This window comes from Canis lupus, chromosome 20 (genome assembly GCF_003254725.2).
Source record: "Canis lupus dingo isolate Sandy chromosome 20, ASM325472v2, whole genome shotgun sequence".
Classification (NCBI taxonomy): Eukaryota; Metazoa; Chordata; class Mammalia; order Carnivora; family Canidae; genus Canis; species Canis lupus.
Window position 1 is genome coordinate 57162827 of NC_064262.1, and position 14086 is coordinate 57176912.

Here is a 14086-nt window from a genome sequence, read left to right on the forward strand (position 1 = left end):
ACGGCGCTTCCGGGACGGCACTGTAGGACTTTTTTGGCGCGAGAGGGGACGGCGGCCGGGAGGGCGCGGCCCGCGCTCCGCGTTTTGGGTCCTGGCAGCGCCATGCGCTACAACGAGAAGGAGCTGCAGGCGCTGTCCCGGCAGCCGGCCGAACTGGCGGCCGAGCTGGGCATGCGAGGCCCCAAGAAAGGCAGTGGTGAGCGGGCCGGAGCGCCGGGCGGGCGGGCGGGCGGGCTGGCCGGGCGGGGGTGGGTGGCGGCCGAGCCCGCGTGAGCCCGCCCTGTGCCCGCAGTGCTGAAGCGGCGGCTGGTGAAGCTGGTGGTCAACTTCCTCTTCTACTTCCGGACGGACGAGGCCGAGGTAGGCCGACGGGCGGGGGTCGGGGCCGGGAAGAGAGCGGGGGCCCGGGGGGCGGGGAGGGCGGGGCCGGGGGAGGGGCCGGGGGCGGGGCCGGGACAGGTGTCGGGGCCGGGAAGGGAGCGGGGCCTGGCGGGGGGAGGGGAGGGCGGGGCCGGGGGGCGGGGCCGGGACAGGTGTCGGGGCCGGGGAGGGAGGGGGGCCTGGGGGGGGGGAGGGGAGGGCGGGGCCGGGGGAGGGGCCGGGACAGGTGTCGGGGCCGGGAAGGGAGGGGGCCTGGGGGGGAGGGGAGGGAGGGGCCGGGGGCGGGGCCCGGACAGGAGTCGGGGCGGGGGGAGGGGCCGGGAGCGGGGCCCGGACAGGTGTGGGGGGGGGCGCGCCGGGCGGGCTTTGGGGTCCGGCGGGGGCGGGGGCCCGGGTCCCCACGAGGCCGGTCCCCACTCGCCCCCTCCCGCAGCCCGTCGGAGCCCTGCTGCTGGAGCGCTGCAGAATCACCCAGGAAGAGCCCAGCGGCTTCTCCATCTGTGAGTGCCGCGCCCGCCCTGCCCCTTCGGCCCGGCCGCCGGTCTGCGCGGAGACAAAGTCCACCCTTCCCTCGGGCTGCCGGGGTGCAGCTCCTCTAGGACCTTGTCTCCTGTTGGGCAGTGCTGCACTGGGCTGCCGGGCCCTGCTGTGGGCGCCCTGGGGCTGGAGAAGTGACGTCATTGGGCCTGCGGGGGATCCTTGTCGGGGAGGTTGTCCCAGGCGAGCCTGGCTTCCGGGGTGGCCGGCAGCTGGCAGCGCCCTTGCCTCTGCAGAAGGACTCCTAGGGTGTTCGTGTCCCCCCTTCATGTTCTCGGGGACGTCCTGTGCCGCCTATTCTCCCCTGACTTATTAAGTAGCCGCACTCTGAAGGGTTCTGTATCTGGGCCACAGGCTCTAGGGTTAGGACTGGAACTACTGTGTGGGGGGCACCATTCAGTCCACTCAGCCGCTGGGAGTCGTCTTGGCCTGGAGGAAGGTGGAGGCCCGTGGGGGGGCTTCGGAGGGGGCGGCGGGCAGTGAGATGGGACAGACAGACCGCTCCCTCCGCAGGCTTCATGGAGGACCCAGAGAGGAAGTACCACTTTGAGTGCTGCAGTGAGGAGCAGTGTCAGGAGTGGATGGGGGCTCTGCGTCGAGCCAGGTGAGGTGTGGGCCTGCCCAGGGGCTGGGGAGGGGGGGGCCTGAGTGAGCACATTCCACTTTCTCCCCCAGCTACGAGTTCATGCGGAGAAGCCTCATATTCTACAGGAATGAGATCCAGAAGATGACTGGCAAGGTGCGCAGGGGGCAGGGGGCAGGGGGCCGGGCAGCGGCCTCTGGGGCCCCGGCTCATGCTGCTGGTTCATCCACACAGGACCCCCTGGAGCAGTTCGGCATATCTGAGGAGGCCAGGTTCCAGCTGGGTGGCTTGAAGGCCTGAGTTGGGTGGGGCTCGCCACCTTTTCTACTGGGACTGGAACAAGCACTCACTCCCTGTTTTCTCCAGGCCCTGGGTGTCCTGGTCAGGCCTGGATTTGCTGCAGCAGGTGCTTGGCTTAAAGACTTCAAAAGCCCACGATGGTGGCGGGGGACGGGGGCAGGTTGGACAGACAACCCAGTAAGCCCCCCTATGCTCGTGCCTCGGGGACCCCCCTAGACTGGTCTGGTACCTGTTGGTGCCACATGCTGCTACCGGGGGACAAGTGTCCACTCCTAGAAGCTGCGCCCAGCCCCTTGGGCACGTCCATCTGGGGCCTGGCGGCACCTGAGGCTGGCACAGGTCTCCTGCTCTGTGCAGGCTGAATGTACAAGGCCAGACGATGCTGTGAAGGGCGTGGGGGCCACGCCTCTTGGAGCCACTGTGAATCCTCCTCCTGCTGATGGGGCAGCCCCTGGCCAGCCGCCTCTAGGCGGACCTGGAAGCATTTGCTCTCAGGCCAGCGAGCTTGTTCTGTTCAAATAAAGGTACCTCTTTTTCACATGGGACGGTGCTGCAGTGAATGCAGGGAGGGGCTGCTGGACCCGGGTGGTTGGAGCTGGCTCCCGAGGGCAGTGAGGCCTCAGCGGGACGGCAGCCTGCCCCAGGTTGGAGGTTTCCATGCCCAGGAGGAAGGGCTGGGCTGCCCCAGTGGAGGGCGAGACCTCGAACCAGGCCAGGGAGAGGCAGGGAGGCAGGGATGTAGAGAACAGAAGGGTGATAGGATTAAACCCAAAGATGATCTGTGATCCCAGGTCTTAGACCTCCCCTCGAGTATAAGCAGGACATCAAGAAGGGTTTTGCCGACGTTAAAGTCCTAAGTTGGTTGTTAATTTAAAAAAAAAAAGTGTCCTGGGATCCCTGGTGGCGCAGCGGTTTGGCGCCTGCCTTTGGCCCAGGGCGCGATCCTGGAGACCCGGGATCGAATCCCACGTCGGGCTCCCGGTGTATGGAGCCTGCTTCTCCCTCCGCCTGTGTCTCTGCCTCTCTCTCTCTCTCTGTGACTATCATAAATAAATAAAAATTAAAAAAAAAAAGTGTCCTGGGTAGGCCTGACCTAATCAAGTGTAAGCACTGGGGGCCTGGGTCTCCCTGAGGTGGGTGCTTGCTGTCAGCCCCGAGGAGCTTACCACTTCTGCTGGGAGTCGCTGCCCTACCCACTTGGGGCCCCCGGCCCTCATGGCTCTCACTTGCTGCATCATAACCAGAAAGAAACGCTGCCACCAGACCAGGTTCAAGTGAAAACAAGTATTTTATTACAGCGCCTAGAGGTGGAAATGCAGAGTGCATTGGATTCTCTTAGGAAAAGAGGGTCAAGCCAGCAGCCCAGGGAGGGACAGGCCGCGCCAGCACCCCCAACTGAAACACAATCTACCAGAAACACAAAGCAAAGCCCCGACTGAGTTACAAATCAAGGTTGAGAAGCGTGGGAAACAAACCAGTGTGGCTGGACCATGGGAATGGGGGGGGGGGGGGGTAGGAGGGGCACATGAGCCTTAGAGGAATCACAGTCCGTAGCTGCAAGAGATGGCGAGCTGCCGGGAGGGCCGTTTTCACTGTTAGGTTTTCCTGAGCAGAGCCACCCTGCGGCCTAGCTGACTTCCCTGAAGTTGCCCGCTGTCAGAGGCGGCACCGGGCTCCGTGCACCAGCACGCTGCCTCCCCTCTCGCAGGAGGCCGAGGGGCTAGCCTCGGCGCCAGGGGCAGCTCGGCCACCATGGGGTGACCCCAAACACGCAGTGGCCTGTATGTGAGCGCTCGTGTGTGCATGTGAGCGTCTCGGGAGACCCCGTATGGCACGTCAGCAGGAAGTCCCACGTGAGTGACCGTGCGGGCACTCCCTGAAGTGATGCAGTGTGGTGGACACCAGGAACTCGTGCTGTGACCTCTCCTCTGTCCACCCTGTAGCTTTCTGGGGAGCCCTGTGTGCCTGACCCAGGTGGGTGTGTGTGTTGGGGGGGGGGGACCCTCTCAGAGATGCCAAGTAAGCACTGCTCTGTCCTGGGGCCAGGGTTCGGGGTTCACAGGTGAGGCTCAGCACCTTCACACGCCGGGAGCACCAACCCAGAGGGAGGGAGCCAGGGCAGCCAGTTACAGAAGGACGGGCCAATTTCAAGAACCCATCACAAGCACCATCTTCTGCCTCAACTATTGCTCTGGGCCAGGAACGTGACCCCCAGGGCAAGCAGGAAAGCAGGGCTCGGGCAGGCCCCTGCTCGTAGAAAGCAGGGGTCCAGATGACTTCCAGAATGCAGTCAATGGCCAGACCCACCTTGCACGCATTGGTCTGCCTTTAGGAGGCGGCTGCAGGCAGAAGAGTGTTTTGTGGTGGCCCTCTGTGGCCTGCGCGCCCCAAGCCTGCTGCCTGCCCACCAGAAGGGCCAGCCCCGGACTTGCCCCTGGGGGTCAGGAGGAAGCAGGCCCGGACCGGACCTCAAGGCCTCAACTTGAGCATCGGGCTAAGCCCACCTCTGGAAAGAGGCAAGTTCCCTGCATTCCTTGGTGGGTGCAAGCACCTGAGGACAGGACTCTGACCTCACCTACTCAGCCCTTCCTAGAGCACCCATCTCGGGACCCAGGTCCCCCTGCCAGGACCGTGGCTGACGCTGGCCCTTGCAGGGGACTAGGGGCTTCAGGACGCACCCTTTTGAAGACCTTGTACATACACAACACTGGTCAGCGTGGGGACACAGGACTGGTCACAGACTGCTACACCAGCGGGCTGGAGAGACCTGCTGGCAACCTCTGGAAGCATCCAGAACAGCTCTCCTGGCTTCACCCTGGTCTCCTGCCCCCAGTGCATTCACTCCCAAGCACCATCAGAGCTGCTCCGGGGTGGGGGCGGCAGGGACGGGGAGCAGCAGCATGGACTGGCCAGAGGGACTTGGGCGGGGCGCAGGGCCTGTCCTCTCTGCCCCCAGGAACTGCGGTGGCGCAGTCTGGGGCCGAGGGCCGGCCCTGGGCCCATGCCACTGTGTGCACTTGAATAAATAGAAAGGTTTTCCCCTCACTTTTCTTTCTTCTTTAGTTTACTGTGCATTATACAATCTAAAAATAAATGAAGTCAAGTCTATGAAATTTATAAATTTTCATCACATCTCTATAAAATACTGTCACTCATCAGCGTGACTCTCTTCTGTACAGACACACCAGGCACCCACAACTAACCTGCCCCACGTCACCGGCCCACGTGCCGTGAGCTTGCTACACGCTTTGGTGGGCTGCGGCAGGAGCCCGAGACGAGCAGAGACGGACAAAAAGTAAATGCACTTGTCGCACCAGCCAGCCCCGCCGCCATCGGGAGTCGGGTACCAGACCTTCCTCAAGCACCACTCAGAACGCGTCCGCGCGGGACTGGGGAGGGTCTGACCGTCCCGCGCCCGCCAGCCGTTCCTATGCCAAAGGCGCTGATCCCAGGACTGAGGGGCCAACAGTCTGATGGGAGCCGTTCACAGTGATGGGGCGGGGGCGGGTGCCCCCCTGGGGAGCGGGCCTCTTCTGAGGAATGTCACAACAGAGCGAGCCACCCTCCGCCTGGAGACAGCCATGCCTTTGGTATAGGAAGAGTGGCGGGAATAAATAGGGCAGGCGCCTCACGGCCTGCTTTTGGCGTTGGTCAACCTCCAGTCAGCACCAAGGGGACGAGGCGGCGGCGAGGCCTGCGTCGAGATAGCACCGGACCGGCAGTCAGCGCGTCCGCGGGCGGGCCAGTCCTTCGGGTGGACGTCTTTTATATAGATCCTCTCATATATAATATTTACACTTCTCAATAGGTTGCCTTTACGACTTCGGTGGAGTAAAATAAGTCAGAGTTGTTTATACTTTTTAAAAAACGATAAATACTTTATCTAAAACTATGGACAGTACGAGCTGGAGCCAGGCCCCAGCGCCTCCTGCAGGTCTGTGCAGCGCGGATTCACAGTAGAGCCTCGTCCCCGTCCGTCCTCGCCGTCCTCGCCGTCCCGGGGCCGGCCACCTGCCCCGCCGGCCCAGCCTGTCCTTGCATAGGTCTCGCGGTTGAGGTAGAAATCCTAGTTACCTGCAGAGACCAGCGCGGGAGGAAAGGCAGCAGAGCATTAGCGTCTCGCTCTCCGGGGGGAGCCCAAACATTCCCCCAGGCCAGGGAACCAAAGCCTCCTACGGACAGATGGACGGCGGACAGACAGAACATGGTCGCTGCAGACCGCGCCTTTCCTGCCAGGGGCCCCCGGTGCCACGGCCCTGGTCCACTGAGAGGCAGCAGGTCCCCGTCCTCCCGTCCTCCCCAGAACCTGGCACCGAGGCCCTACCCTGGCCCCCACATGCCAGGCCCTGCTCGTGGTCCAGCCCAGGGAGAGCGCCCGTGACGGCTGCGGGCCCGGGGGACAGAAGGCAGTGGTCCCCTGCAGGCCAGGACCCGGAGCCTGCCGCCCAGGTGCTTGCCCACGCACACCTCTGACCTCTTCAGCCGCTCCGGCCGCACAACGCCTTCTCTGATGGCGTGAGGCCACCGCGCACGAAAGCTGCCCTACCTCCTGGGCTTTTCCAACAGGATGTGGCCCAGCCCATCCCCGGACCTCAGGTAAGGCCGTCTGCTGCCCAGCACCCTGACTGAGAGGCCATCGGACCCCAGCGGCCCCACGCCTGTTTCCACTTAACCACGCGGCAGATGGTCACGGACGGCCCGCCCCAGCGCCGTTAGCACCTGGCCTCCCCGCTCGAGTCCCGGGCCCAGCGGGCCCCTCGCCCCCGGGCCACCAAGCAGCACCAGCAGAGGCCGGCCGGCTGTCCCAGGGCCCAGCCCCTAACGCGGACACGCCGCCAGCAGAGGAGTGGACGGAAACCCTTCCTGAAGGCCTCGCGGCAACGCTCCTCACCCGCTTCCAAAGGCGGGCCCTTCCTACACTGCCTTGCACCGACTCCACACTGACCGCCCGAGGCATGGGCCCCGTTCCTTGGAGCGGCGGGAGCTGTGCCGTGGCCACCACGACAAAGCACTGCCCACAGCCCAGGCCTTTGGCTCAGGAGCCTGAGGCACGAGCACCGAGTCTGGACGGCCCTCTACGCCTTGCCTTCTCTTAAAGCCCTCCAGGAAGCGTTCAGAGACACTGGCCACAGGAGGCCGAGGAGCAGGCAGGCGGCAAGGCCGAGCTCTGGGCTCCCCTGGTGGCCCCCATCCCTGGCCGCTGCACACGTGAAGCCCGAGGGTGCTGATGGGAGGCTCGGCCTAGAGGGGATGGGCCAGGCTGCCAGCCCTCTCCCCGTCGTCCTGCCACCTCCACTGGGCAGGGGCCCACAGGGGGCCCATAAAGGGCTGGGCCGGGCAGCGAGAGCTGGCCACTCCCTGGAGCTCCACGGTGGCTGCTCTTCTGCCCCAGAGACCGGAACACACTGCCAGCCCTGCCTGGCCACCCGGTTTCCCTCGCCTCCCTGTGCTGTCTTCCCTTGCACCTCTCAGAACCGTCTCCACCCGAGGCAGAACAGCCTGGGTCCCCTGGGGCCCTCCTCAGAGCCCTGCGGGCCCGTCCACTGTCTGCGGAAGGAAGGACAGATAGTTCAGGGTCTCGTACGGGCCCCCTGGTTGGGCTCTAGCCTTACCTTACAGAATACGAACTGCTAGCTAAGCAAGGTCTTTATCTCGGCTTAACCCCCGCAAGGCGCGCGGCATACGGAGGCGGCATGCCAAGGGAAACCCACACGGCAGACGGCCCCGTGGAGCTGGCCTGCGGGATCACGGGCGCGGCCTGGGCCAGGGCCAGCCCGGGCAGGGGCTGGTGGTGCACCGTGAAGGAGGGGCGGGGGGCCTTGTGCGGGAGGGAGGCGAGCTTGATGGACAGAGAGGCGTTAGCAGGCTGCAGAGAGGCGGCAGAGGAGGCGGGTAAGAAAGCCTGGTTAGCTGGGAGGGACGCAAGGTTCTGCAGAAGCACGGGCTCAGAGTTAGCCGGGAGCAGCGCGGGGGCAGGAGGCAAGGCGGCGTTAGGGGGAGGGGGTGCGGGGAGGGCGGGCTGCCCCGGAGGGGGCGGGGGCGGGGCCTGAAAGGAAGACGCGGGGGCGCTGGCCACCGCCTGCAGCGGGGTTAAGCTCAGCGTGGCGCTGCGACACGCAGCCCCGCTGCCGAAACTGGCTCCAAACGGATGAGCGGAGGCGGAAGGCACCGCGTGGTTAAAGACACCTGCAAACAGGAGAGAAAAACTCAGCTTCAACAGGTGGGCACTCTCCAGTCAAGCGCAGAGAGACACAACAACAGGGAAGCAGACAGTGGCCGCAGCTCCGCGTGCGTCGCAAGGGCAGGGGCAAAGCAGCAAGCAGCAGGGGCACGGGCGGCCAGGTGCAACTTACCTGCAGGGCAGCGCTGGGCCGCACCCCCTGTGGGCACGCCCACCCGGGCTCCCAGCCGCGGGACAGGGCCTTGGCCGCCTGTGCCCAGCAAGGAGCCAGCTGCAGAGGTCTGGGACCCCAAGGGGGCCTGGCCCGGCCCGGCCACGTGGCTCCTCTCCACCCCTACACGGTGCCACCATGCAGCAGGCGCTGTGGCCGCTCACTCTTGCCCAGCGCCAGCCCCCAAGGCTGCCCAGAACCCGTGGGCTGTGTCAGGTCGGACAGATGACCTCCACGGGGAGGAAACAAAGCCCTAGTCGTGGCGCCAGCTCTCCTGAAGGTACAAGGGACGCCGTCACAACCAGAGGGCCTGACGCAGGCCGACTCACGCGTGAGTGCTCTGCCCACACCACAGGCACATCTGCATCTCACGAAAAGGAACGAGGTGGCAGGTGCAAAGTGGACCCAAGGGGACAGGTGGGCACAGCCTCTCGCCCCTTAGGGGGCCCTGCAAGGGAACCTGGAAAGCAGTTGTCATTAGCCCAGTGGTCCAGGAGGGCGACGGTGTGCGGCCCACAGGACCTGAGAGTCAAATGGGAGAGACGTGCGTCTGCCTACCTCCAACTGCGCCGCCTGCCACCCCCGAGGAAAAGCTGCCCATGGCGTGCGAGTTGGTCAGTCTGGTTGCAGCGGACGAGACGTGCACCAGGCCAGCAGCAGCCGGCACGGAGCTGAACAAGGACTGCAGCACGGATGAGCCCAGGTTGGCCTGCAGGGACATGGGACCCAGGGCGAACTGCGGCCCGGGGGCGAAGGTGCCCAGGAAGGGGCGGTGAGTCTGGGCAGATGGGGCCGCGCTGACTGCCGAGGATGCCACCGTGGCGAGGCCGGGGCCGCTGAGGAGGCCCGCGGGAGGCACGGTGGCAGCAGAAATGAAGAGGTTGTGGCCATTCTTCAGGTCGGGCTCGCGGTCCCGGCCCTTGGTGGGCTTGCTGTGTGTCAGCGAGGCCTTGTCCGGGGGCCCGCACACTGGCAGGCCCAGCTCGCCCGCCTCCCTGCCCTTCGGGCCGCCCAGTCCGTCCAGCTGCCTCTTGTTCACAAAGGCGCCGGGCTCTGTGGCACCGCCCTCCTTGCCCCGTGGGGCAGGAAAGCTCAGGGGTGCGCCCAGGCTGGCTGCCTCGGGGACCTTGTGGGAGAGAGAAGCACCATCGCTGAAGCTGTGTAAACTGAGGTCGGCGGCCAGGCCCCCGCCGAAGGCGAAGCCATTGGGAGGGTTGCTGCTTGGGCTCAGCCCACCGGCCCCTGACAGAGCGCCGGGAAAGCTTTTCCTGGGGTGGGCAGCCAGCTTGGTGTCGGCCGAGCCGGGATCATCGAGGGGAGGCCGGAAAGTGAATAGGGAGTTCTGGCTCAGGGCGGAGCCGGCCTGCAGCGGGCTGTCGGCGCACTTGGCCAGGCCGAGGTCGGAGATGGGCGAGAAGGTGGACTTCCACTTGCTGCTGTTGGTGGGCTCGCTGGCAGGGGTCGGCTTCCTCCCGGCCAGGCCACCACCTGCCGAGGAGAGGCAGAGCCTGTGAGGTCCAGGGTCCGAGAGCCACTCCCTCCCACCAGAGGAAAGTGTGCCATGGAGCCCAAGTGCCTCTGTTGGGCGGTCAGGTGGTTGAACAGGACGAGGGTGGGAAGGGACGGGGAGCTGCAGACGGGAGCATCTGTGCAGGGAGAGCATGCAAGCACAGAGTGTCAGACTCTGGCCCGGTTCAACCAGGAGGGGATGGGACTGCCTTCCAGGGACTACGGTCCATTGGAGCGGCATTTAGCATCATGCAGAGACAATTCTGGAAGCCCAGCCCAGAGTAGTTGCTCCTGAGGGTCAAGGCCACACCCTGGGTCACTTTGAGCCTGGGAGTCACAGGCCAGGGTGCACAGCTACTCACCGCTTTCCAAGGTTTTTGGAGGGGATTTGCTTTCTAAGGAAATTGTTGCAATTTTTCTTTCGATTCTATTAAGAAAAAAATAGATAACAGATGTTTGAAATCCATTTCCACGCTGACTGCCCAGGGAGGGACAGAAGCAGGCCGACGCACAGCCCGCCCGGCCGCAGACTGCTCTACAGGGGACTGTGACCACCAGGCAGAGCAGGATACTGCCCACAGGGGACAGTGCTGAGAGCTCGGGAACGGGGGTGTCACTTCCCTTCACAAGTTGCAGGTGGGGCCGCCTGTTTTAACTTGCCTCCCAAGCTCTTTGTCAAACCTCAAAGGCTTGCTATAGCCACAGGCACTACATCGTCTACGGCGTGTCACCCACGTGACACGTAGCACACAGCACCCTAGAGCAAGTGGGTACTTGCAGTGGTGCCAGGCCATAAAACTGTGTATACTCTACGTGTTGATACTGTCCACGCACATCCCGAAGAACACCATGACCTCCGGAAACACGAGAAAGCGGCGGGAAAAAATCTGGAAACTCCAAAGTCGGACATTCCCAACACAAAAGAAAAGCACTGAAGTGCAAAATTTTTAAAAACATAATTTCTGTATGTGGAAGTGGAACAGAACAGAGTCACCTAAACAAGACACCAAAGCACAAGCAATGAAAGAAGACAGAAATGGAACTGGATCAAAATTTAACACTTTTGTTCCTCAGAGGACACCTGAGAGAACGTGAAAAGAAAATCCAGAGAAAGGAAGAAAAGATTCACGGATCAGGTATCATATAAAGGATCACGTGTCAGGGCGCCCAGGGGCTCGGGTGGTTGAGCGTCTGCTTTCGGGCCAGGACGTGACCCCGGGGTCCCGAAATCGAGTCCCACATCAGGCGTCCCGCACTGGGCTCCCCGCAGGGAGCCTGCCTCTACCTCTGCCTGTGTCTCTCATGAATAAAAAAATAAAATCTTTAAAAAAAAAAAAAAAAGGATCACGTTTCTAGAACATATAAAAAACTCTTATAACAACAAAAAAGGACCCGAACAGACATCTCTGCAGACAAACAGCCATGAGCACACGGGAAGACGGGCAACACCACTGGTCAGAAGAGCTCCCCTCACACCTGCAAGAATGTCTACTAGGTTAAACTCTTGTGTAAATTAAAAACATTTTCTGAGGTTTTATTTATTTATTTAACAGAGTGCACAAACGGCAGAGAGGGAGAAGCAGGCACCCCGCTGAGCAGGGAGCCCCACACAGGATTTGATCCCAAGACCCCAGGATCATGACCTGAGCTGAAGGCAGATGCTTCACTGACTGAGCCCCCCAGGCACTCCTATTTTTTTTTCTTTTTAAGATTTATTCATTTGAGAAAGAGAAAGAGTGCATGCATGTACACACGCACATGAGCAAGGGAGAGGGGAGAGGCACAGGGAGGAGAGGGAGTCTCCAGCAGACTCCATGCTGAGAGCGGAGCCCAATGCAGGACTCCATCTCACAACCCTGAGGTCATAAGCCAAAATCAAGAGTCGAACATTCAACAGACTGAGCCACCCAGGGGCCCCAACTGTAAACATTTTCAAACAAAAACAGGTGTATGAAAGTTCACAGCAGCGTTATCCCCAGGAGCTAAACACTGGACACTCCCCAAGTATCCACTGGCATGTAACGAATGAACACAATTATATGTGGTTTGTCTACACCCGGGATACGACCCAGCCCCGGGGAGGAAGAGGCCCCAACACCTGCCCCCACATGGACGGACCCCAAGGACACTGGGCTCAGGGAGGGGACCCAGACCCAGAAGGACACCTCCTGCAGGACCCCCCTCCCAGGAGGTCCCCAGAGGGGGTGGTGGGAGCCGGGGGCGGGGGGTCAGAGTTAACGTGCACGAGCTTCTTTGTGACACGGTAAGAATGTTCTAAAAATGATACCGGTGACATTTGCACAATTCTGCGAATATACCAAAAACCACTGGATTGCACTCCCCACACAGGCAATGTGCTACGTGAACCAGATCTAATCAAGCTGTTACATATTAGAAATCATTCACGATCCAACACTCCAGACGTGCAACATCAACGTGAACTGGGGAACTCTGCTTTCTCGAGCCCTTTCCTGCTGCAGCCACCCACGCTCCCTTCATCTGTTCTAACCAAGTGACACTGGGGTCAGGAACGAGAAGGGACACGGTAGCCCCACGCCCCGGGGGGCTCTGGGCCCAGGGGGCGGGCTCTGGCCTGGATGCTAAGTCTCAGGCGGGAAGACTGCTGGGGCCCTTCACGAGCAGCTTCTTACAAGTAAAGGTGAAGAGTCTCGGGCCACTGTCCACGTGGGGACGGCTGCTCTGTGGAGCCGTGGACGCAGCTGAGGGCCCACGGCGGGGAAGCGCCGAGGTCAGGACCCCTACGCCCCCCAACTGACAGTAGTGCGATGCTGACTGGCCTCTGCCCAGGCGCTGCCCTGGGAGGTCCCACCTCATCACGAGGGCCTCTCCCCCCGGAAGCCCCGCCCGGCTCCACTCACCTGGCACTGCCTGGCTCGTCCTCGGAGCCCTGCTCCTCATCTGAGGTCAGTGGGGAGTAGTGGGCCCCATTGGTCTGGCTCAGGGGCTTCTCCTTCTTGAGAATGGGCGGCTGGTCGTTGTCCTGGTAAGGGACAGGGGAGCTCTTCAGGCTCTCGGGGGACGAGATGGCCGTGATTTCCAAAGGCTGGTTAATGTTGCTGACCTGAGGGACCAGCACAGACACAGCACAACCCTGTCAACAGGCTCCCCCGAGCACCGGCACCCAAGGGCTCTCCTTGGCTCCCCCCGCTCAGACCACTGGGAACGGCTAAGCCTGCCCTCTGCCTTCAGAGGAAGGTGGCCTGTGGCTGGCCTCCTGGCTGTGCTCCCGGGGCCTGTCTCCTTGGCCAGGCTGGGAACACGAGACACCACGGGCAGGCACCTGCCTGGGCCGGGTGGGCCGCCGTGCCCTCCCCACTGCGTCCCTGCCCCCGAGCCGCCCCTGGCCTTACCATAGAGTTGAGGTTCAGTGGGGACCCTGAAGACTGCGTGAAGAGGCCGGCAACGGACGGCAAGGCCCGACGCTTAGGCGATACGCCTGAGCTCAGGCTCGGGGTCCCCGCCGAGGCCCGCTTTCTCCTGCCCCGCTTGCGGCTGTCCGACCCATGGCCCTGGCTGCTGTCCCCGCGGGCACCCGTGGGCAGAGGGCTGGGTTTGCTGGGAGGCGACTGTTTGGCACTGCTGCCACCAGCTGAGATGGTAAAGACAATCCTCCTCTTGGCTTCGCCCTCGGGGTCTGAGAAGCCCGCCTCGGACGGAAGGTCCCCTTTGTTGGCATCGGGGAGCGGGCCCTGGGCGACACTGCTGAGCCGCGGACTGGCACAGAGCGGATGGGCGGGTGAGGCTGCACCGGAGCCACGGGACTGTGGCAGCAGGGGCGGGTGCTGCGGGGTGGAGCTGCAGGACCCCATGCTGGCGAACAGGCTTCCTGAGCCAGAGACCTCGTCGAAGGCGCTGGGCTCTGCTCCAGGAGCCAGGGGCGCTGGGCTGCCTGCCAGGGCCCCACTGACAGCCACCGAGCCCGTGTAAAAGCCTGCCGGGAGGGACAGGGTTTCTCAGGGGAGCCTGGGCCAGGGTGGCCGAGGCGCCGTGAGCCACCCGGCCCTGCGTAGCCTGTGGGGGCCTCTGCCAGCAGCAGTCAGACGTCTCAGCTAGAGACCCGGCAGCCCAGACGCCACAGCAGCTGGACAAGGATATCACCAAGTGGGTAGGGCAGACCGCCCGGGCTGAAATGCTGCCAGAGGAAGCGCGTGCTCGTCAGGACACCCCAGGCCAAAGCCTCATGAGATGTACTGAGGCCCAGACGAGAGCCCCCAACCTCCAGGGCTCTTTGTGCTGCTGCCCACAGCCCTGACACAGTGCAGACCCCATGGCCGGGAGGACGGGGCCGGCTCAGAGCCTGGTCTGGCTCACCTAGGGTGCTCACACCCCTAGCCCGTCCTGGCTCCTCCCCCTTCCAGCAGCA

At 63.1% G+C, this 14086-nt stretch overlaps 2 protein-coding genes across 6 annotated transcripts in view; one reads left to right on the forward strand and one right to left on the reverse strand.

Moving 5' to 3' along the window:
• Window positions 1-22: 22 nt before the first annotated feature.
• On the forward strand, window positions 23-2341 carry PLEKHJ1 (pleckstrin homology domain containing J1). The gene is made up of 6 exons (XM_025456822.3): window positions 23-196; window positions 293-360; window positions 815-881; window positions 1432-1522; window positions 1594-1657; window positions 1736-2341. The coding sequence occupies exons 1-6, from the start codon at window positions 103-105 to the stop codon at window positions 1799-1801; spliced, it is 450 nt and encodes a 149-aa protein (XP_025312607.1). The 5' UTR covers window positions 23-102; the 3' UTR covers window positions 1802-2341.
• Window positions 2342-3070: 729 nt separating this feature from the next.
• DOT1L (DOT1 like histone lysine methyltransferase) overlaps window positions 3071-14086 on the reverse strand; it is a 65161-nt gene continuing 54145 nt past the window's right edge. For 3 of the 5 annotated variants that reach the window (XM_025456808.3, XM_049098375.1, XM_025456813.3), the window contains 6 exons: window positions 13074-13654; window positions 12582-12784; window positions 10065-10129; window positions 8752-9681; window positions 7414-7987; window positions 3071-5875 (listed from right to left, as the gene is read on the reverse strand). In XM_025456808.3, the coding sequence (XP_025312593.1) occupies window positions 7449-7987; window positions 8752-9681; window positions 10065-10129; window positions 12582-12784; window positions 13074-13654 (2318 nt within the window). In that variant the 3' untranslated portion in view covers window positions 3071-5875; window positions 7414-7448. The remainder of the gene's footprint in view (window positions 5876-7413; window positions 7988-8751; window positions 9682-10064; window positions 10130-12581; window positions 12785-13073; window positions 13655-14086) is intronic. The other 2 variants (XM_025456809.3, XM_025456812.3) reach the window with 2 other exon arrangements.

Coding starts and splice junctions, on each gene's coding strand:
- PLEKHJ1 (XM_025456822.3), top strand. CDS start 103: ATGCGCTACAACGAGAAGGAGCTGCAGGCGCTGTCCCGGCAGCCGGCC. Junction 361..814: donor TCCGGACGGACGAGGCCGAG/GTAGGCCGACGG, acceptor CCCCTCCCGCAG/CCCGTCGGAGCCCTGCTGCT. Junction 882..1,431: donor GCCCAGCGGCTTCTCCATCT/GTGAGTGCCGCG, acceptor CTCCCTCCGCAG/GCTTCATGGAGGACCCAGAG.